The sequence below is a fragment of the Nerophis lumbriciformis genome, linkage group LG28 (assembly GCF_033978685.3).
Source record: "Nerophis lumbriciformis linkage group LG28, RoL_Nlum_v2.1, whole genome shotgun sequence".
Lineage (NCBI taxonomy): Eukaryota > Metazoa > Chordata > Actinopteri > Syngnathiformes > Syngnathidae > Nerophis > Nerophis lumbriciformis.
Genome location: NC_084575.2, coordinates 3534871 through 3557867, shown reverse-complemented (window position 1 = coordinate 3557867; position 22997 = coordinate 3534871). Strand labels below are relative to the sequence as shown.

General features: G+C 42.2%; 5 protein-coding genes across 5 annotated transcripts in view; 3 read left to right on the top strand and 2 right to left on the bottom strand.

Annotated features, from left to right (window-relative positions):
* Positions 1 to 22997, top strand: part of LOC140680121 (uncharacterized) — a 1112395-nt gene that overhangs the window by 893086 nt on the left and 196312 nt on the right. The gene's annotated exons all lie outside the window — the stretch shown is intronic.
* LOC133570551 (uncharacterized) overlaps positions 1 to 22997 on the top strand; it is a 270169-nt gene that overhangs the window by 97566 nt on the left and 149606 nt on the right. The window lies entirely within an intron of this gene.
* The window catches only part of LOC133570727 (uncharacterized), a 108436-nt gene that overhangs the window by 7216 nt on the left and 78223 nt on the right, over positions 1 to 22997 (bottom strand). The gene's annotated exons all lie outside the window — the stretch shown is intronic.
* Positions 3442 to 22997, bottom strand: part of LOC133570591 (uncharacterized) — a 463307-nt gene continuing 443751 nt past the window's right edge. The window contains exon 2 of the mRNA XM_061923272.2: positions 3442 to 4395. Coding sequence (XP_061779256.2) covers positions 3449 to 4345 — 897 coding nt within the window. The 5' untranslated portion in view covers positions 4346 to 4395 and the 3' untranslated portion in view covers positions 3442 to 3448. The remainder of the gene's footprint in view (positions 4396 to 22997) is intronic.
* On the top strand, positions 7595 to 22634 carry LOC140680150 (uncharacterized). The gene is made up of 3 exons (XM_072916525.1): positions 7595 to 7612; positions 12582 to 12696; positions 21183 to 22634. Exons 1-3 carry the CDS (start codon positions 7595 to 7597, stop codon positions 22487 to 22489), a joined length of 1440 nt encoding a protein of 479 aa, XP_072772626.1. The 3' UTR covers positions 22490 to 22634.

The following is a 22997-nucleotide window of genomic DNA, read 5'->3' as shown; positions in this document are numbered from 1 at the left end:
TATTTATTTTTATTGCTATTACTTATGGAGTATATTGTGAATACATTGAGAACAGGAAGTGAACAAACGTTTTAACAACTGTTATGTAAAATAAAAGTGGTAGAATTAAATAAGCTCTGCTTCTTCCTACTCCTTTTCTAACATGTTGAAAAGACAAACTGGAAATTGTGATGTATCATGTTGTATGCATGCATGTGTGATGTATCATGTTGTATGCATGCATGTGTGATGTATCATGTTGTATGCATGCATGTGTGATGTATCATGTTGTATGCATGGATGTGTGATGTATCATGTTGTATATACATATACATATACATATACGTGTATGGTGACATGGCCTAAACATATCCACATATACTTGGTGTATCGTGACATGGCCTAAACATATCCAAATATACATGGTGTATCGTGGCATGGCCTAAACATATCCACATACAGTATATATGGTGTATCGTGACATGGCCTAAACATATCCACATATATATGGTGTATCGTGACATGGCCTAAACATATCCACATATATATGGTGTATCGTGACATGGCCTAAACATATCCACATATATATGGTGTATCGTGACATGGCCTAAACATATCCACATATATATGGTGTATCGTGACATGGCCTAAACATATCCACATATATATGGTGTATGGTGACATGGACTAAACATATCCACATATATATGGTGTATCGTGACATGGCCTAAACATATCCACATATATACGGTGTATCGTGACATGGCCTAAACATATCCACATATATACGGTGTATCGTGACATGGCCTAAACATATCCACATATATATGGTGTATCGTGACATGGCCTAAACATATCCACATATATATGGTGTATCGTGACATGGCCTAAACATATCCACATATATATGGTGTATCGTGACATGGCCTAAACATATCCACATATATACGGTGTATCGTGACATGGCCTAAACATATCCACATATATACGGTGTATCGTGACATGGCCTAAACATATCCACATATATATGGTGTATGGTGACATGGCCTAAACATATCCACATATATATGGTGTATCGTGACATGGCCTAAACATATCCACATATATATGGTGTATCGTGACATGACCTAAACATATCCACATATATACGGTGTATCGTGACATGGCCTAAACATATCCACATATATACGGTGTATTGTGACATGGCCTAAACATATCCACATATATACGGTGTATCGTGACATGGCCTAAACATATCCACATATATATGGTGTATCGTGACATGGACTAAACATATCCACATATATATGGTGTATCGTGACATGGCCTAAACATATCCACATATATATGGTGTATCGTGACATGGACTAAACATATCCACATATATATGGTGTATCGTGACATGGACTAAACATATCCACATATATATGGTGTATCGTGACATGGCCTAAACATATCCACATATATATGGTGTATGGTGACATGGACTAAACATATCCACATATACAGTATATGGTGTATCGTGACATGGACTAAACATATCCACATATATATGGTGTATCGTGACATGGCCTAAACATATCCACATATATATGGTGTATCGTGACATGGCCTAAACATATCCACATATATATGGTGTATCGTGACATGGCCTAAACATATCCACATATATACGGTGTATCGTGACATGGCCTAAACATATCCACATATATACGGTGTATCGTGACATGGCCTAAACATATCCACATATATATGGTGTATCGTGACATGGCCTAAACATATCCACATATATATGGTGTATCATGACATGGACTAAACATATCCACATATATATGGTGTATCGTGACATGGCCTAAACATATCCACATATATACGGTGTATCGTGACATGGCCTAAACATATCCACATATATACGGTGTATCGTGACATGGCCTAAACATATCCACATATATATGGTGTATGGTGACATGGCCTAAACATATCCACATATATATGGTGTATCGTGACATGGCCTAAACATATCCACATATATATGGTGTATCGTGACATGGCCTAAACATAGCCACATATATATGGTGTATCGTGACATGACCTAAACATATCCACATATATACGGTGTATCGTGACATGGCCTAAACATATCCACATATATACGGTGTATTGTGACATGGCCTAAACATATCCACATATATACAGTGTATCGTGACATGGCCTAAACATATCCACATATATATGGTGTATCGTGACATGGCCTAAACCTATTCACATATTAATAAAAGGCCATATCGCCCAGCCCTAGTAAGAATGTGATTTTTTTTTTTTTTAAATATATCCGCCATCATGTCTTTTATAATGATTGTGAACGATAGAAAAATTCCCCCAAAAAAGTGCAGTTCCCCTCTAAATTCCAATGATTAGATTTAAGACTTGAAGTGTATGAGCATGAAGTGATGAAGCCTACTTGGATGAGTCTTCTAAGACAAAGTGAACAGTCCAGTTGTGATGGATTGAATGCCCTGAGAATAAAATGATATGTGCTTACTTGGACTGTGATGAAGCTGTGAGGACTCCGGTGCTTTGTCTTCATGCTCTTCAGTCTTCACAGAGACGACAGTCAGTGGAAACTTGCTGACATCATCCTCCTTCTGCCCTACAACACACTCTCCCTCCTCTTCCTCTTTAAAATAGGGGGGCTGTGGATCCTCTGAAGTGAAACTGTCCCCTTGCAGATGAGGGAGACATTCTTCTTGGTGTCCAATCAGCTGATGGATGTCTACAGGACACAGACAAAACACATTTTAACTCCTACATGCTAAATATTAAATCGTACATGAAATATAGGGCTGTGGCTATTGAAAATGTTATTAATCAAGTGTTCTACTGGAAATGCTTACGATTAATCGAGTAACTGGATAAAACAGTGTTGCTTGGTTAAAGACAAATTTAAGCTACTTTAAGACAATTCACTTAATAATGAACGGCCAATTGGTTTGAGATGGTATGAGATCAAGATGTCATCTTTAGATCAGGCTTTGTTTTTTCCACAATCACTGCCACATTAAAAAGTTAAAGTACCAATGATTGTCACACACACACTAGGTGTGGCCAGATTATTCTCTGCATTTGACCGATCACCCTTGATCACCCCCTGGGAGATGAGGGGAGCAATGAGCAGCAGCGGTGGCTGCGCCCGGGAATAATTTTTATGGTTATTTAACCCCCATTTCCAACCCTTGATGCTGAGTGCCAAGCGGGGAGGTAATGGGTCCTATTTTTGGAAATGTTCCCTTCGAGTAAAATCTTTACCGCAGATTGAACATGAAAAAGGTTGTTCTCCAGTGTGTGTTCTTATGTGTCCTTTTAAACTTTGATTTCTTACAAAACTCTTACCACATTCTGAGCAGGAAAAGGTTTTTCTCCAGTGTGTATTCTCTTTTGTATTTTCAAATCGTGCCTATGAGTTAAACATTTACCGCAGATTGAACATAAAAAAAGTTTTTTCTGCAGTGTGTGTTCTCATGTGTCTTTTCAGATGACTAGGATATTTGAAAGTTTTGTCACAGTGAGAACATGTGAAGTGAGTGTTGTCAGTGTGACATGTTGCATCATCTTTAGAGTCTTCATCATCAGTGTCAGGAGAGTGTGACGTTGTGTCCTCACTATCTGATAGTGGAGCTAAGATCTTGTCTGCTTGTGATCCTCCACAGTGGTCTCCATCAGCTTCTGTTGTCATGTGTTGTGTTGAGCTGCTGCTTGGAGGCTCCGCCTCTCTCTTCTCCTCACTCTCACCTTTGACCTCATCATCTTCACTCTTCACAGGGACACCAGTCACTGGCATCTTGGTGACATCAACCTCCTCCAGTCCTTCAAGATACTCTCCCTGCTGACTGATGCTGCGTTCCTCCTCTTCCTCTTTAATGTGAGAGCTCAGTGGGTCCTCCTCTTCATCCTTAACGTGAGGGGTCAGTGGGTCCTCCTCTTCCTCTTTAATGTGAGGGGTCAGTGGGTCTTCCTCTTTAATGTGAGGGCTCAGTGGGTCCTCTTCTTCCTCCTTAATGTGAGGGCTCAGTGGATCCACTGGTTCCTCTTTAAAATGAGGTGTCAGTGGGTACTCCTCTTCCTCCGTAATGTGAGGGCTCAGTGGATCCACTGGTTCCTCTTTAAAATTAGGTGTCAGTGGGTACTCCTCTTCCTTTTTAAAATGGGGTGTCAGTGGGTACTCCTCTTCCTTTTTAAAATGGGGGATCAGTGTGTCCTCCTCTTCCTCTTTGATGTGAGTGGTCAGTGGGTCATCCTCTTCCTCTTTAAAATGGGGGATCAGTGGGTGTTCCTCTTCCTTCTTAATGTGGGAGGGCTGTGGCTCCATCCTGAAGCTCCACTTCTGTTGCTCAGGGAGAAGATGTTCTTCACAGACGTCTGCAGGACACAAGAAGACAAACACGTTTTAAAAACATCCATCTCTGCTCAGTCACGTTTGCATGCACTTAGGAAAAACAAGTTCTTGTATGAACTGTCTTCAAATCTCAGTGACGCACAAACACGCTGCTCTTTACAACATTATTCACAGGAAAAGAAAAACAAACCAGGACGACAGGACTTTTTACTTTGGATGGACGATATGGTTTAAAATTGATTTTGCGATATATTATTTCATATAGAATTACTAATAGAACCATTTTAAAACAGGCTACACAGGCTCCTAATTTAGTTGCTGAAATATGCAGTAAAATATTACATCATTTGCAGTATTATTTTCTCAAATAAATTAACCAGATATTAACAGTAAATAAACAAGTACCTAAATGGGTTATACTTGTATAGCGCTTTTCTACCTTCAAGGTACTCAAAGCGCTTTGACACTATTTCCACATTCACCCATTCACACACACATTCACACACTGATGGCGGGAGCTGCCATGCAAGGCGCTAACCAGCAGCCATCAGGAGCAAGGGTGAAGTGTCTTTCCCAAGGACACAACGGACGTGACTAGGATGGTAGAAGGTGGGGATTGAACCCCAGTAACCAACAACCCTCCGATTGCTGGCACGGCCACTCTATCAACTTCGCCACGCCGTCCCACATAAAAAACAATTGTTTCAACAAAATAATACAATTAGAAATGACACAATATGTTACTGCATATGTCAGCTGCCAAATTAGGAGCTTTTGTAACCCGCTTTGAAATTCTTCTATTATCAATCATATACCAAATGATATATGGTGACATATATTGTTATTAGGATATAGATTTGAGGTCATATCGCCCATACCAAACATTGGTTCGCCGAGTCATTTTGTTTGGCCCACCAAATATATTTATTTTTTATATTCTTCAGATGTGTGTATATGTTTAAAATGTTGTACTACTGTTCTACATCTCGTGGAAGTGTCATGTCATGGGGATGGTGTGCTTTTAACTAAGGGTGTGACGATACGGTCAGCTCACCAAAGGATACTCGATATTGGCTTTAGGAGAACGAGGCGATATTTTGGTGGTAAACATGATTCTTACACATATGTGTACTTCATGTGTATATGAATGTACTTTCCCTTGTGTGCTTAGTTTTACTGTAACTTCATTGTGGATAATATCGCTAAACAACCTTTTTCATCTTTAATTTGAAGGACTGTTTTACTTATCTGACAAATTCAAAGGAAACTGCACTTTTTTTAAATGTCGCCTATCATTCACAATCCTTATGTAAGACATATGTTTTTCATTTTTATGAATTCTAATTAGTAAATAAACGTGAGCAAAAATCAGCTAATATTGGAGTCAATGGGAGCTCCTCTATTAGACTCACAAAGTCCTCCAAATAACCATCCAAAAACTGCCAACAATACTCCATTTACATTTTGTGACCTGAATAATAACCAAGTATTAGCGATATTGTTATTATAAGCGCTAACGTTAAGGACCTACTTTTAGCGGCGCATTGATCACAGAAATAACTAGTTTATGCTGCTATATTGACATACTGAGCTGCTTTCTCGCCTCTAAAATGGTGAAAGCTAATTCTAGATTATAAATCATGCCTCTCATTTATATGGTGAAGGTTGTGGACATAAACCGAGAACTTGGTCAACTTTGACATCCAACTTAGACCTGGAGATGGCAAGAAAGACACGAAAATACGCTCTTTTGCACCCACCCTTTTTTAACCCTTTGTGAGGATTAATTCTTCATCTAAACGGGAAGATATGAACATCTCATCAGTCGGCATCCCAGTGAGAGCAGACATTGTATGCTTAAAATGAGCAAGATATGTAAATATGACATGTTATTAAGAATGTTACTACATTACATATATACTTACAGTGTGTATTTAAAATGTTGAAGGTTTTAGGATGTTATTTAGAGCACTTTATAGGCAGAATAGAGCGGCTACCAATGACTCAATTGTTAGCTAACTTTTGCTAAGGTTTATTTTCTATTGAGGATGCATTAACCATCGACCTGCTCAGTGGCCTTGTGGTTAGAGTGTCTGCCCTGACACTGGAAAGTCGTGAGTTCAAACCCCGGCCGAGTCATACCAAAGACTATAAAAACGGGACCCATTGCCTCCTTGCTTGGCACTCAGCATCAAGGGTTGGGGGTTAAATCCCCAAATGATTCCCAAGCGCGGCCTCCGCTGCCCTCACCTCCCAGGGGGTGAACTTGGGGATGGGTCAAATGCAGAGGATCATTTCACCACACCTAGTGTGGGACTACCGTTGGGACCTGAACTTTAACTTACAAAGGGACTGTGAATGATTCCAAAAAGTGCAGTTCCCCTTGAAATGAGAAAACAGAACAAAAACATATCATGTGAAGTGAATTATATTTATATAGCGCTTTTCTCTAGTGACTCAAAGCGCTTTACATAGTGAAACCCAATACCTAAGTTACATTTAAACCAATGTTAACTGGGAGCAGGTGAGTAAAATGTCTTGCCCAAGGACACAACAGCTACGATGGCAGAAGCTGGGATCAAACCTGGAACCCTCAAGTTGCTGGCACGGCCACCCTACCAACCGAGCTATACCGCCCCAAGTAACAAGAACAAAATACATTAATAATAAAATGCCTCATAGCAAATGTGATGAATTTATCTTATTACTGTCCTTTTTCGGGCTTTCCCTTTTAAAGGGCAAAGTCCTCGCAGGGTCTTTTGTCCTAATGACTGTCTGGTTAAAGTGAAGAGACTATAATTTAGGAAAACTATTTATTTACAAATGGACTAGAATAAGTCACTCATTTTTAAAAGTAGCTAAAGTTGGGATATAATTAAGATAATGAAGGATGACGTGATTAAGAAATGTTTAATATAGATTAGAATAGGCCGTGCAACTAATCATATGTCCTGGGTTCCAGTTGAAACTGGGTGCAAGTTCATGCCCATGCACATACACTCTTATCGCCCACATTCTTGCCACGGTTTACGTGGCTTCTTGGCCCAGGTCTGAAGGACAACACCAGGTATGAAGTCAAGAGTCCAGGGAGAAAAAAGCAGCAGTCAGTGTTGCACAGAAGGAACCTTCCTGGTGTTACCTGACGGCACCACCACCAAGCTGCGACACCACTACAAAGGCTCCTCCATGCTCGTGCTTGTACCACAGCCTGAAGTAGCAGCAATGGCCGACATCTACTGGGTACGCCTCCTCCCGGGAAGGAGTGAAGGACAAGGACTGCTCCAACTGTTCTATCAGTGAAAGCCCTGGCTGACTGAGCTGCGTCCGTATGTACCACCACCTGTTATGATCACCAGTCAGACGACTCATACCAGGAAGCCTTAGACTTCTATATATGTTGGAAGTCAGGGTGTGGCTGATCATGTTGACCTTTCATTGCAACAACTAGCATGGTTTAAGATGAACACCATTGCTGTCCCACATTGTTCCCTTGCTCTCTGTCCCGCCTACCAAGCCAAAGACTTAGGTCCAATGACGAAACAGGGCGTAGCTGCCGCTGATTGGACCGACACGCAAATACCACATTTTCAACACTCCCTGTTGTCGGTTAAAAACATAGCTATGGGCTGCACTTTGGACACACCTGCTGTAGGAGCTAGCAGCTACACAACAGCTAAGCTAAAACAGCACATTTAAGCATATCAAATAATTATAGTTGCTTAATACGTACACAAAGTCTCCAAAACAGAAGTTGGATAGAAAATATCCAGTAACAAACCTGTCCTCATCGTTCAACTTTCTACGCCATGAGCTTGACTAATGAATTATTGTGGCCACTAGGTGTTGTGAAAGATCAAATCGAACAATTGCAAAAGCATCCGTCATAAGGTTAGTGTTTTTATTGTAGTAATTGTTGTAACAATATGTATAAGCATCCTCAGCCTTCCCGGGAAGGTCTATTCAGGGGTACTGGAGAGGAGTTTACACCGGATAGTCTAACCTCGGATTCAGGAGGAACAGTGTGGTTTTCGTCCTGGTGGAGGAACTGTGGACCAGGTCTATACTCTCCGCAGGGTCCTTGAGGGTGCATAGGAGGTTGCCCAACCAGTCTACATGTGCTTTGTGGATTTGGAGAAGGCATTCAGCCGTGCCCCTCGGGAAGTCCTGTGGGGAGTGCTCAGAGAGTATGGGGTATCGGACTGTCTGATTGTGGCGGTCCGTTCCCTGTACGATCAGCGTCAGAGCTTGGTCCGCATTGCCGGCAGTAAGTCGGACACATTTCCAGTCAGGGTTGGACTCCGCCAAGGCACCGATTCTGTTCAAAGCTTTTATGGACAGAATTACTAGGCGCAGTCAAGGCGTTGAGAGGATCTGGTTTGGGCTGCGGGATTAGGTCTTTGCTTTTTGCAGATGATGTGGTCCTGATGGCTTCATCTGGCCAGGATCTTCAGGGGGATGAGAATCAGCACCTCCAAGTCCGAGTCCAAGGTTCTCGCCCGGAAAAGGGTGGAGTGCCATCTCCGGGTTGGGGAAGAGACCCTGCCCCAAGAGGAAGAGTTCAAGTACCTTGGAGTCTTGTTCACGATTGAGGGAAGAGTGGATCGTGAGATCGACAGGCGGATCGGTGCAGCGTCTTCAGTAATGCGGACGCTATATCGATCCGTTGTGGTGAAGAAGGAGCTGAGCCGGAAGGCAAAGCTCTCATTTTACCGGTTGATCTACGTTCCCATCCTCACCTATGGTCATGAGCTTTGGGTCATGACCGAAAGGACAAGATCACGGGTACAAGCGGCCGAAATGAGTTTCCTCCACCGGTTGGCGGGGCTCTCCCTTAGAGATAGGGTGAGAAGCTCTGTCATCCGGGAGGAGCTCAAAGTAAAGCCGCTGCTCCTCCACATCGAGAAGAGCCAGATGAGGTGGTTCGGGCATCTGGTCAGGATGCCACCCGAACGCCTCCCTAGGGAGGTGTTTAGGGCACGTCCGACCGGTAGGAGGCCACGGGGAAGACCCAGGACACGTTGGGTAGACTATGTTTCACGGCTGGCCTGGGAACGCCCCCGGGAAGAGCTGGACGAAGCGGCTGGGGAGAGGGAAGTCTGGGCTTCCCTGCTTAGGCTGCTGCCCCCGCGACCCGACCTCGGATAAGCAGAAGAAGATGGATGGATGGATGGATGGATGGATTTGTAACACAACTTGATGTTTCTTGAAAAAAGCGTCCGGTAGTTGATGTTGTCGCTCCTTCTCCTCTTTTTTTGGACAAAGTTCCTCCTCATACTCTGCTATTGTTTTTTGTTTTTTCCTAACATTACAAATATTTCTTCAACGGCAGCAGTTAGTCGCTGATTCACTCACATCATTTGTAATGTAGACATGTTCACACAATAATAACACTTTACACTTACATTGGATCTCTGCTTAATGTAGACATGTTCACACAATAATAACACTTTACACTTACATTGGATCTCTACTTAATGTAGACATGTTCACACAATAATAACACTTTACACTTACATTGGATCTCTGCTTTGATGTGTCGATCACTTCCGCCTCTCTTTGTTAGCAGCTAACAAGCTAAGCTAAGCAGCAGGCTAGGCTAGCAGGTCAAAGTGCACTCAGACTAATGTATCCGCATACAAACAATGACTCTGTTAAACGACATACATGTGCACATGGACGTTGTAATTAAGACCAAGAAAGCATAATAACCAAAACAAGGTATTCTCCGTCAGACGCCATCTTGTTTTGTTCTTCCTCCTGTGTGACGTCATCGAGGTGTTCTCAACCGCGGAACAAATGTTGTCCAAACACGTGTTTCACTGGGACAATAGTGAGTGGTGCACACTTCCTTCGCCCAGCCACAGAACAACAGAAAGTGCCATTTAAGAGTTGCTGGTGTAACAATAAGAAGAATATATTCCACTCCTCTCTTGTACATGCGGCTTATGAGGTAATATACATTATATATGTTTATATTATTTACCTGATATGTTGTTCGAAGCTAACGTGCTAGCGTTAGCCAGCTAGCAGGCCTTTGTAGCAAATGCGAGCGTCTGAGGAGTGTATTTTATATGTTCTCTATGAGAATTATATTGACTTATTTAATACCTTAACTGTTTTTTTGCTGTATAGTACAGTCACGCTTAACATCATTAAATATTTGTTACTAGAAAGGAACGAACGTCTCGTAATTTAAGTCTGGAATAAGTCACATGGTATAATAATAATAATACATTTTATTTGGTATAGCGCTTTTCAGTGTACTCAAAGACGTTTTACAGGATAACAATTTAAATTATTATTATTATGACAGTGTAATATAATGTATTACACATACATTGCAGTAGTCTACTTTGTGTTGGTGCTAACTTTATTAGCAATAAATAATGTTGTTTGCACGCACTTCTATTACCTTGATGACATCCACCCATCCATTTTCCTACCGCTTGTCTTTTTTTGGGATCGGGGGTGGGGGGGGGGGGGGGGGGGGTGCTGGAGCCTATCTCAGCTGCATTCGGGCGGACATATGAAAATTCAATCAACTGATGCTTGTTATTACGAATACACTATTTGCACAATTGTAAATGATTATATATATATTATATATGTAAATAAATATTTAATGAAATAAATGTTAAATAATAAAAATGGCTTTAATATACTGTACACAAATTGAACATGCATCAATATTTTGTTTGTAATCGAATCATGAGGTACCCAAATATTCTCAAAAAATATATATATATTTATATATTTATATACACTATCTTTCAAAAAGTATTTGGCCACCTGCCTTTACTCACATAAGAACTTGAAGTGCCATCCCATGGAATTGTCCAACATGTTTTGGTATCCTGGAGCATTCAAAGTTCCTCTCACTGGAACTAAGGGGCCAAGCCCAACTCCTGAAAAACCAACCCCACACCATAATTCCTCCTCCACCAAATTCCACACTCGGCACAATGCAGTACGAAATGTAGCGTTCTCCTGGCAACCTCCAAACCCAGACTGGTCCATCAGGTTGCCAGATGGAAAAGCGTGATTCATCAGTCCAGGCGTCTCCACTGTTCTAGAGTCCAGTGGTGACATGCTTTACACCACTGCATCCCACGCTTTGCATTGTACTTAGTGATGTATGCCTTAGATGCAGCTGATCGGCCATGGAAAGCCATTCCATGAAGCTCTCTGCGTTCTGTACGTGGGCTAATTGGAAGGTCACATGAAGTTTGGAGCTCTGTAGCAACTGACTGTTCAGAGAGTCTTTGCACTATGCCGACCTCTCTATCAGTTTACGTGGCCCACCACTTGGTGGCTGACTTGCTGTTGTTCCCAAACTCTTCACTTTTCTTATAATAAAGCCGACAGGTGACTTTGGAATATTTAGGAGCGAGGGAATTTCACGACTGGATTTGTTGCACAGGTGGCATCCTATGACAGTTCCACGCTGGAAATCACTGAGAGCGGCCCATTCTTTCACAAAATGTTTGTAAAAACAGTCTCCATGCCTAAGTGCTTGGTTTTATAAGTGATTAGGACACCTGATTGTCATCATTTGGATGAATGGCCAAATACTTTTGGCAATATAGTGTATATATATTCTCACGCCAGCACATTTCTTAAGGTGTGAGTGAGGTTCAACCAACATACTATCGCACGGCCACACTCGCTGGCACTTGTTACACGTGCTTCGCTGCACTTCTGTTGGTTTTTTGTTGGGTTTAAGAATGTTGCTTTCGCAGAAGGAAGAACGAGGAGAGGATATTGCGCGTAAAAGTAAAGCCAACCGATCACAGCTCTGCAGTCCTGGTCACCGTTGACGTGAGGTCGGACTATTTTGGAGGTGCACGTGACACGTCAAGGTTGGCTGGTAGGTTGGTAGTGGGAGGAGCGAGTTGGCGTCACTCGATGCTGCAGCACAATGAAACTTTTATACGTGCAGACTGAGTTAATGCAGTCATGACGGTATTAAAATCCCAGCAGGAGGTTTTCTATAAGTTGTTACTTTTTATCAATAATTTATTTAAATGCAGAAAACAAGATCAATTACACAATTCATAATAATCAATAACTGATGATTATTCCATGTGTAGAAGAACATCACCACAAAGTGGTGTCTGTCCATTTGGAGAATATTATATTTGATAGACTAAAAAATATTTGACACATCTGAGCTGAAGTTTGTTTGTGTTGTCTTGCGGACGTCCAACAGATGAACGCTCGTCAAGAAGAACGTCCCCTTCAGCAGCAGATTAAAGAAGAAGAGGAGGATCTCTGGGTTACTCAGGAGGAAGAGTTTCTTCCAGGGCAGGAGGAGACTGATCTCAGCAAGTTTCCACTGACAGTTGTCTCTGTGAAGACTGAAGAGCATGAAGACAAAGCACCTGAGTCCTCACAGCTTCATCACAGTCCAAGTAAGCACATATCATTTTATTCTCAGGGCATTCAATCCATCACAACTGGACTGTTCACTTTGTCTTAGAAGACTCATCCAAGTAGGCTTCATCACTTCATGCTCATACACTTCAAGTCTTAAATCTAATCATTGGAATTTAGAGGGGAACTGCACTTTTTTGGGGATTGTTTTCTATCGTTCACAATCATTATAAAAGACATGAGGGTGGATATATAAAAATAAATAAATCACATTCTAACTAGGGCTGGGCGACATGGCCTTTTATTAATATGTGGATATGTTTAGGCCATGTCACGATACACCATATATATGTGGATATGTTTAGTCCATGTCACGATACACCATATATATGTGGATATGTTTAGTCCATGTCACGATACACCATATATATGTGGATATGTTTAGGCCATGTCACGATACACCATGTATATGTGGATATGTTTAGAACACGTCACGATACACCATATATATGTGGATATGTTTAGGCCATGTCACGATACACCATATATATGTGGATATGTTTAGGCCATGTCACGATACACCATGTATATGTGGATATGTTTACAACACGTCACGATACACCATATATATGTGGATATGTTTAGTCCATGTCACGATACACCATATATATGTGGATATGTTTAGGCCATGTTACAATACACCATATATATGTGGATATGTTTAGGCCACGTCACGATACACCATATATATGTGGATATTTTGCCTTAGCCTTGAATGAACACTTGATGCATATAATCACAGCAGTATGATGATTCTATGTGTCTACTTTAAAACATTATTCTTCATACTGCATTAATATATGCTACTTTTAAACTTTCATGCAGAAAGGGAAATCACAACTAAGTCAATTTAGCAAAAGTGCATTTATTAAACAGTTATTAATCAGTGGCACAAACATTCATGTCATTTCAAAACAGAAAGTGCAAGATTGTCAGAGTCATTTTAAAACAAGTTATTAGTGCACTTTTGTGCATGATGTCACTAAGATGACATATCACAACAACACTAAATTAAAGTGCACTTTTTGTACTGAACGCCACTACAGTAGTTAAAAACAAATAAAATGCACTTTTGTGCATGATGTCACACAAGATATTTCAATAAGTGTCAAATAAAAATGAGCTGCATAATAGGAAATCAAATAGTGTATGTCCTTCACTATGTGGTAGGTTTCTGCGGACGTTATCTCCTTCTGTTGTTGACTATTTGTTTCATACGGTGTTGATCTGGAAATGGTTGCTTAGATATTTTGTGGGTGTGGCACCGGCCGAGATGTTGACATGCAGAGTTTCAAGCACTCCTCATTCTCTAGCGGGTGACTTTTCAAATGATGCTACATTAGCAGTGCTGCTACTTTTTGTAGCAACGCTTTTGCCGCATACTTGACACATAACGGTTGTCTGTTCAACATCTTCCCGCTTGAAGCCAAACCACCGCCAGACGATGGACCCCGTGCTGTTTTTCTTGGGAATTAATTCTTCCTTCATTTGTTACCAGATTGGCACCTTCTTTCTCTCGTATTACCACTAGCACCACAGCTAACGTTACCATGCCGCTACCTGTCTACTTCGTGAGAGCGTATGACGTTGCACACGTGACAGTATGTGACGTATGTAAGAAGGTGCGCTTGTTTTATGTCTCTGTGAGAAGGAGAGACAAGAAAGAGTGAGAAGAGCCTGTAGTGTAATGCCTGCAGCTAAAAGCAACTGTGTGAGAACATATACTCCAATATCACCATATAGTCATTTTCTATATCACACAGAGACAAACCCACGATATATCCAGTATATTCCATATATCACCCAGCCCTAATTCTAACTCATAAATGTAAATAAAAGTCCACTTGCAATGGAGCCAATGGGAGGTCCTCTATAACCATCCAAAATACACCAACAATACTCCATTTGCATTTTGTGGCTTGAATGTCCACCAAGTGTTAGTTGAGTTGAGTTTATTTGGAACATGCAAGCATACAACATGATACATCACACATGCATGCATACAACATGATACATCACACATGCATGCATACAACATGATACATCACACATGCATGCATACAACATGATACATCACACATGCATGCATACAACACGACACATCACACATGCATGCATACAACATGATGCATCACACATGCAAGCATACAACATGATACATCACACATGCATGCATACAACATGATACATCACACATGCATGCATACAACATGATACATCACACATGCATGCATACAACATGATACATCACAAATGAATGCCTACAACATGATACATCACACATGCATGCATACAACATGATACATCACACATGCATGCATACAACATGATACATCACACATGCATGTATACAACAGGATACATCACACATGCATGCATACAATATGATACATCACACATGTATGCATACAACATGATACATCACACATGCATGTATACAACATGATACATCACACATGCATGCATACAACATGATACATAACAATTTCCAGTTTGTCTTTTCAACATGTTGGAAAAGGAGTAGGAAGAAGCAGAGCTTATTTAATTCTACCACTTTTCTTTTACATAACACTTGCTAACACTTTTGTTCACTTCCTGTTCTCAATGTATTCACAATATACTCCATAAGTAATCACAATAAAAATAAATAAATAATAATGAGTGAAGTAAGTTATATTTCATATGGTGAGATGAGTAAGATGATGTAGAAAATGAATGATGGATGAAATAAATTGAGAATGTTTATCTTCTTCTTTGTACTTTGTAAACACTTTAAGTTTGAAGAGTTTCTTGAAGTGGATCATATTAGTACATTGTTTGATTGCTTTGCTTCATCCATTCCATCATTTAATTCCACATACTGATATACTGAAGGTCTTAAGTGTTGTACGTGCATACAAATGTTTTAAATTACATTTTTCTCTAAGATTATATTTCTCCTCTTTTGTTGAGAATTGTTGTACTTTTTTTGGTTAGCAGGTTGTAGTTTGCTTTGTGTATCATTTTAGTTGTTTGCTAATTCACTATGTGGTGGAATTTCACTATTTTTGATTCAATAAATAAAGTGTTTGTATGTTGTCTATATCCAACATGATGTATTATTATAACTGATCTTTTTTGTAACACAGTTAATGAATGAAGTGTACTTTTGTAGTTATTTCCCATATTTCTACACAATAAGTCAGATATGTAACACTAGTGAGCAGTAGAGAATATGAAGTCATTTTTGGTCGAGAACATGTTTTGCTTCATTCATTATTGACGTGTTTCTTGCTACTTTATGTTGTATATTTTTTCCATGAGATTTCCAGTTCAATTTATCATCAATTATTATACCTAGACATTTGGTTTCATTTACTCTTTCAATTTCTATTCCGTCTATTTGTATTTGTGTCTGACTTTCTCTTCTACTGTTACCAAATAGCATTATTTTACTTTTACTGAGACTCAAAGATAGTCTGTTTTTGTCAAAGCATCTTTTTAATGTGTTCATTTCTTCTGTTATTATTTGTATTATCTTCTGTGTGTTCTCTCCTGAACATAAAGCAGTTGTGTCGTCTGCAAATAAAACTAACTTTAAGTCCTTTGTAACTTTACAAATGTGGTTTATATAAAGATGAAACAATCTTGGTCCCAGTATTGATCCCTGGGGTACACCACAAGATATATCTAGCCATGTTGACATATTTTCACCCATCTTCACATATTGTTTCCTGTTGGTTAAATAGCTTCTTACCCAGTTCAAGACCAAACCTCTGATGCCATATCCTTCTAGTTTTGTTATAAAAATATCATGATTAATTGTGTCAAATGCTGTAGTTAAGGCCATGAATACTGCGGCCGCACATTCTTTACCATCTATTGCATTGCTCATTTCCTCTGTTATTTGGATTAATGCTATCCATGTTGAGATATTTGCTGTGAATTCTGGTGTGTAGTTAGTAAACTGGTGTATGTCTCCATTCTTATAAATTGGTACGACTTTTGCAATTTTCATTTTGTCAGGGAATTTGCCGGTTAGAAATGATACGTTGCTGATATATGTCAGAGGTTCTGAAATGTCTTCTATAACCTTTTTTATGGTTACCATATCTATTCCATGACAGTCGGTTGAGGTCTTGGATTTACAATGTTTTACAATTTTGATAATTTCTTCTTTTGTCACGTTCTTAAGAAACATGGAATTGGGATTTCTGTCTATGAGCTCACTCAAGTCCTCAACTGATCCATCATCTGCATTTGGAATACTTTGATCCAGATTTTTTCCGATATTAACAAAGTAATCATTAAAACGTTCAACTATTTGGTTCATATTGTCATTTTTTGTATTTCCATGTAGAAAGTACTGGGGGTAATCTTTCTTAGCAGCATTTTTAATGATGCTATTTAGGATGCCCCATGTTGCTCTCATGTTGTTTGTGTTCTTCTTTAATAATTGTCTGTAGTATTCCTTCTTACATGTTCCTAGTATATCAATTAGCTTGTTTTTATATGTATTATACTTATTTTCTGCCTCTATAGATGTCTGTGTTATTAATATTCCATATAATGTCTTTTTTTTGTGACAAGCATTTTTCAGTCCTTTTGTCATCCATGGTTGGTTGTTTTTCTTTTGCTTCTTACTAACTTCTTTCCATGGACAACATAAACATTGATACTATACATGTGGGCCTATATATATATATATATATATATATATATATATATATATATATATATATATATATATATATATATATATATATATATATATATCTCCTCTCTGAGCTGCCACCTTAACGTGGTAGAGGAGTTTGCGTGTCCCAATGATCCTAGGAGCTATGTTGTCCGGGGGCTTTATGCCCCCTGGTAGGGTCTCCCAAGACAAACTGGTCCTAGGTGAGGGATCAGACAAAGAGCAGCTCGAAGATCTCTATGAAGAAAACAAACAAGGAACCCAGATTTCCCTTGCCCGGACGCGGGTCACCGGGGCCCCCCTCTGGAGCCAGGCCCGGAGGTGGGGCACGATGGTGAGCGCCTGGTGGCCGGGCCTGTCCCCATGGGGCCCGGCCGGGCACAGCCCGAAGAGGCAACGTGGGTCCCCCCTCCAATGGGCTCACCACCCATAGCAGGGGTCATAGAGGTCGGGTGCGATGTGAGCTGGGCGGAAGCCGAGGGCAGGGCACTTGGCGGTCCGATCCTCGGCTACAGAAGCTAGCTCTTGGGACGTGGAACGTCACCTCGCTGGGGGGGAAGGAGCCTGAGCTAGTGCGCGAGGTGGAGAAGTTCCGGCTAGATATAGTCGGACTCACTTCGACGCACAGCAAGGGTTCTGGAACCAGTTCTCTCGAGAGGGGCTGGACAGTGAGAGGCGACGGGCTGGGGTGGCAATTCTTGTTTCCCCCCGGCTCAGAGCCTGCACGTTGGAGTTCAACCCGGTGGACGAGAGGGTAGCTTCCCTCCGCCTTCGAGTGGGGGAACGGGTCCTGACTGTGGTTTGCGCTTACGCGCCAAACCGCAGCTCAGAGTACCCACCCTTTTTGGATTCACTCGAGGGAGTACTTGAGAGTGCTCCCCCGGGTGATTCTCTCGTTCTACTGGGGGACTTCAATGCTCATGTTGGCAGCGACAGTGAAACCTGGAGAGGCGTGATTGGGAAGAATGGCTGCCCGGATCTGAACCCGAGCGGTGTTTTGTTATTGGACTTTTGTGCTCGTCACAGATTGTCCATAACGAACACCATGTTCAAACATAAGGGTGCCCATATGTGCACTTGGCACCAGGACACCCTAGGCCGCAGTTCCATGATCGACTTTGTACTTGTGTCATCGGATTTGCGGCCTCATGTTTTGGACACTCGGGTGAAGAGAGGGGCGGAGCTTTCTACCGATCACCACCTGGTGGTGAGTTGGCTGCGATGGTGGGGGAGGATGCCGGACAGACCTGGCAGGCCCAAACGCATTGTGAGGGTTTGCTGGGAACGTCTGGCAGAGTCTCCTGTCAGAGAGAGTTTCAATTCCCACCTCCGGAAGAACTTTGAACATGTCACGAGGGAGGTGCTGGACATTGAGTCCGAATGGACCATGTTCCGCGCCTCTATTGTCGAGGCGGCTGATTGGAGCTGTGGCCGCAAGGTAGTTGGTGCTTGTCGTGGCGGTAATCCTAGAACCCGATGGTGGACACCGGCGGTGAGGGATGCCGTCAAGCTGAAAAAGGAGTCCTATCGGGTTCTTTTGGCTCATAGGACTCCTGAGGCAGCGGACAAGTACCGACGGGCCAAGCGGTGTGCGGCTTCAGCGGTCGCAGAGGCAAAAACTCGGACATGGGAGGAGTTCGGTGAGGCCATGGAAAACGACTTCCGGACGGCTTCGAAGCAATTCTGGACCACCATCCGCCGCCTCAGGAAGGGGAAGCAGTGCACTATCAACACCGTGTATGGCGAGGATGGTGTTCTGCTGACCTCGACTGCGGATGTTGTGGATCGGTGGAGGGAATACTTCGAAGACCTCCTCAATCCCACCAACACGTCTTCCTATGAGGAAGCAGTGCCTGGGGAGTCTGTGGTGGGCTCTCCTATTTCTGGGGCTGAGGTTGCTGAGGTAGTTAAAAAGCTCCTCGGTGGCAAGGCCCCGGGGGTAGATGAGATCCGCCCGGAGTTCCTTAAGGCTCTGGATGCTGTGGGGCTGTCTTGGTTGACAAGACTCTACAGCATTGCGTGGACATCGGGGGCGGTACCACTGGATTGGCAGACTGGGGTGGTGGTTCCTCTCTTTAAGAAGGGGAACGGGAGGGTGTGTTCTAACTATCGTGAGATCACACTCCTCAGCCTTCCCGGTAAGGTCTATTCAGGTGTACTGGAGAGGAGGCTACGCCGGATAGTCGAACCTCGGATTCAGGAGGAACAGTGTGGTTTTCGTCCTGGTCGTGGAACTGTGGACCAGCTCTATAGGGTTGGAATTGGGGGTTAAATCACCAAAATGATTCCCGGGCGCGGCCACCGCTGCTGCCCACTGCTCCCCTCACCTCCCAGGGGGTGATCAAGGGTGATGGGTCAAATGCAGAGAATAATCTCGCCACACCTAGTGTGTGTGTGACAATCATTGGTACTTTAACTTTAACTTTATACTCTCGGCAGGGTCCTTGAGGGTGCATGGGAGTTTGCCCAACCAGTCTACATGTGTTTTGTGGACTTGGAGAAGGCATTCGACCATGTCCCTCGGGAAGTCCTGTGGGGAGTGCTCAGAGAGTACGGGGTATCGGACTGTCTGATTGTTGCAGTCCGCTCCCTGTATGATCAGTGCCAGAGCTTGGTCCGCATTGCCGGTAGTAAGTCAGACACGTTTTCAGTGAGGGTTGGACTCCGCCAAGGCTGCCCTTTGTCACCGATTCTGTTCATAACTTTTATGGACAGAATTCTAGGCGCAGTCAAGGCGTTGAGGGGATCTGGTTTGGTGGCTGCAGGATAAGGTCTCTGCTTTTTGCAGATGATGTGGTCCTGATGGCTTCATCTGGCCAGGATCTTCAGCTCTCACTGGATCGGTTCGCAGCCGAGTGTGAAGCAACTGGGATGAGAATCAGCACCTCCAAGTCCGAGTCCATGGTTCTCGCCCGGAAAAGGGTGGAGTGCCATCTCCGGGTTGGGGAGGAGATCTTGCCCCAAGTGGAGGAGTTCAAGTACCTCGGAGTCTTGTTCACGAGTGAGGGAAGAGTGGATCGTGAGATCGACAGGCGGATCGGTGCGGCGTCTTCAGTAATGCGGACGCTGTATCGATCCGTTGTGGTGAAGAAGGAGCTGAGCCGGAAGGCAAAGCTCTCAATTTACCGGTCGATCTACGTACCCATCCTCACCTATGGTCATGAGCTTTGGGTTTTGACTGAAAGGACAAGATCACGGGTACAAGCGGCCGAAATGAGTTTCCTCCGCCGGGTGGCGGGGCTCTCCCTTAGAGATAGGGTGAGAAGCTCTGCCATCCGGGAGGAGCTCAAAGTAAAGCCGCTGCTCCTCCACATCGAGAGGAGCCAGATGAGGTGGTTCGGGCGTCTGGTCAGGATGCCACCCGATAGGGAGGTGTTTAGGGCACGTCCGACCGGTAGGAGGCCGCGGGGAAGACCCAGGACACGTTGGGAAGACTATGTCTCCCGGCTGGCCTGGGAACGCCTCGGGGTCCCACAGGAAGAGCTGGACGAAGTGGCTGGGGAGAGGGAAGTCTGGGCTTCCCTGCTTAGGCTGCTGCCCCCGCGACCCGACCTCGGATAAGCGGAAGAAGATGGATGGATGGATGGATATATATATATATATATATATATATATATATATATAATAGTTTGAATATATATATATATTCAATAGTTTGAATACTGCAAAGTTCAATACAGTAACACCTCATTTGTTCTGCAGACGTCCAGCGGGTGTCAGCGGGGAGTCATGAAGAGGAGTGGCACACCAGTGTGGGACAGAAGGAGCTACAGGCCCCCTCCCACATTAAAGAGGAGCAGCTTCATGATGAAGATGAAGCTCAGTCCTTACAGCTTCATCACAGTCAAAGTGAGGAGAACAGAGGGGCGGAGCTTGTAAGTCAACACATCACAGAAGCTGATGGAGAGCATTGTGAAGATATCAAGTCAGAACCAGACAGCATCTTTGCTCCACTGTCAGACATGGACCACATGATGTCACACTCTTCTGATCACAGTGACCACATCCAAAAACCTTTGGAGAGTAAAAATGACTCTAAAGGTGATACGAGACATCACACTAACAACAAACACTTTGACTGCTCTGAATGTGGGAAATCATTTAGACTGAAGAGTGACTGTACAAGACACATGAGAACACATACTGGAGAGAAACCTTTTACTTGCTCTGTTTGTAAGAAGAGTTTCTCCAGAAAGGGTGTCATGACCAGACACATGAGGAGGACACACACTGGAGAGAAACCTTTTGCCTGCTCAGCTTGTGCTAAAAGATTCAACACTAAGTATGCAATGACCTCACACATGAGAACACACACAGGTGAGAAACCTTTTACTTGCTCTGTTTGTAAGAAGAGTTTCTCCAGAAAATGTATCATGACCACACACATGAGACTACACACTGGAGAGAAACCTTTTGCTTGCTCATCTTGTGCTAAAACATTCATCACTAAGAAGGAAATTATATTGCACCTGAGAACACACCTACGTGAGAAACTTTTAACTTGCTCTGTTTGTAAGAAGAGTTTCTCCAGAAAGGGTATCATGACCACACACATGAGAACACACACTGGAGAGAAACCTTTTGCTTGCTCAGCTTGTGCTAAAAGATTCAACAGTGAGAAATACATGATATTACACATGAGAACACACACAGGTGAGAAACCTTTTACTTGCTCTGTTTGTAAGAAGAGTTTCTCCATCAAGCAAGTCATGACCACACACATGAAAACACACACTGGAGAGAAACCTTTTGCTTGCTCAGCTTGTGCTAAAAGATTCTACACTAAGAAAGAAATGATATTACACATGAGAACACACACAGGTGAGAAACCTTTTACTTGCTCTGTTTGTAAGAAGAGTTTCTCCAGAAAGGAAAACATGACCACACACATGAGAACACACAATGGAAAGAAACCGTTTAGTTGCACTGTGTGTGATAAGATGTTCAGGTATAAGTATCAGGTCAGTAAACACAAGTGTGTAACAGTCATGGAAGCTGCAGGGATTTAAAAACACTTAAACAGTGATTGTGCTAAATGTAGTTTAAAAACACAGCATGTTTAATAAGATTGTATATTTGATGTTTTATGTAGTGCTTCTCATCTTCTAGTCTTATATGTTGTCCTGTACTTACTTTTTAAGTTGTGTGCATGTATTGAATATTATATATGTAGCTACTATTTTATTTTATTTTATCATCTTTGAAGAGAGGACATCTTATTATTTTCATTTGGGGTTTTTTCCACACATTTTTCCATTGCATATTATTGATGTAATTATCCAATTAAAAGTATGAATGAATAAAATGGTTAACAAAATGTGGACTCTGGTAGATTAGCAGCATTGTTACATCATGGATGTTAACTACTGCAAAACATCAACAAAGAAGAAAAATGCTGAAGTTAGCAACACATCACTGAACTTTAGAGCCATCGTGAGTGGAGTTGCTTGTTTTTATTGCTGCATTTGTACTTATTTCACCTCACATCTTCACTTTTAATCCTAAAGTCTTCTTCAC

Bases quoted from the DNA above. Each gene is read 5' to 3' on its own strand.
- LOC140680150 (XM_072916525.1), top strand. The intron at 12,697-21,182 runs GCAAGTTTCCAC...TTTGTTCTGCAG, and splicing joins GCAGGAGGAGACTGATCTCA to ACGTCCAGCGGGTGTCAGCG.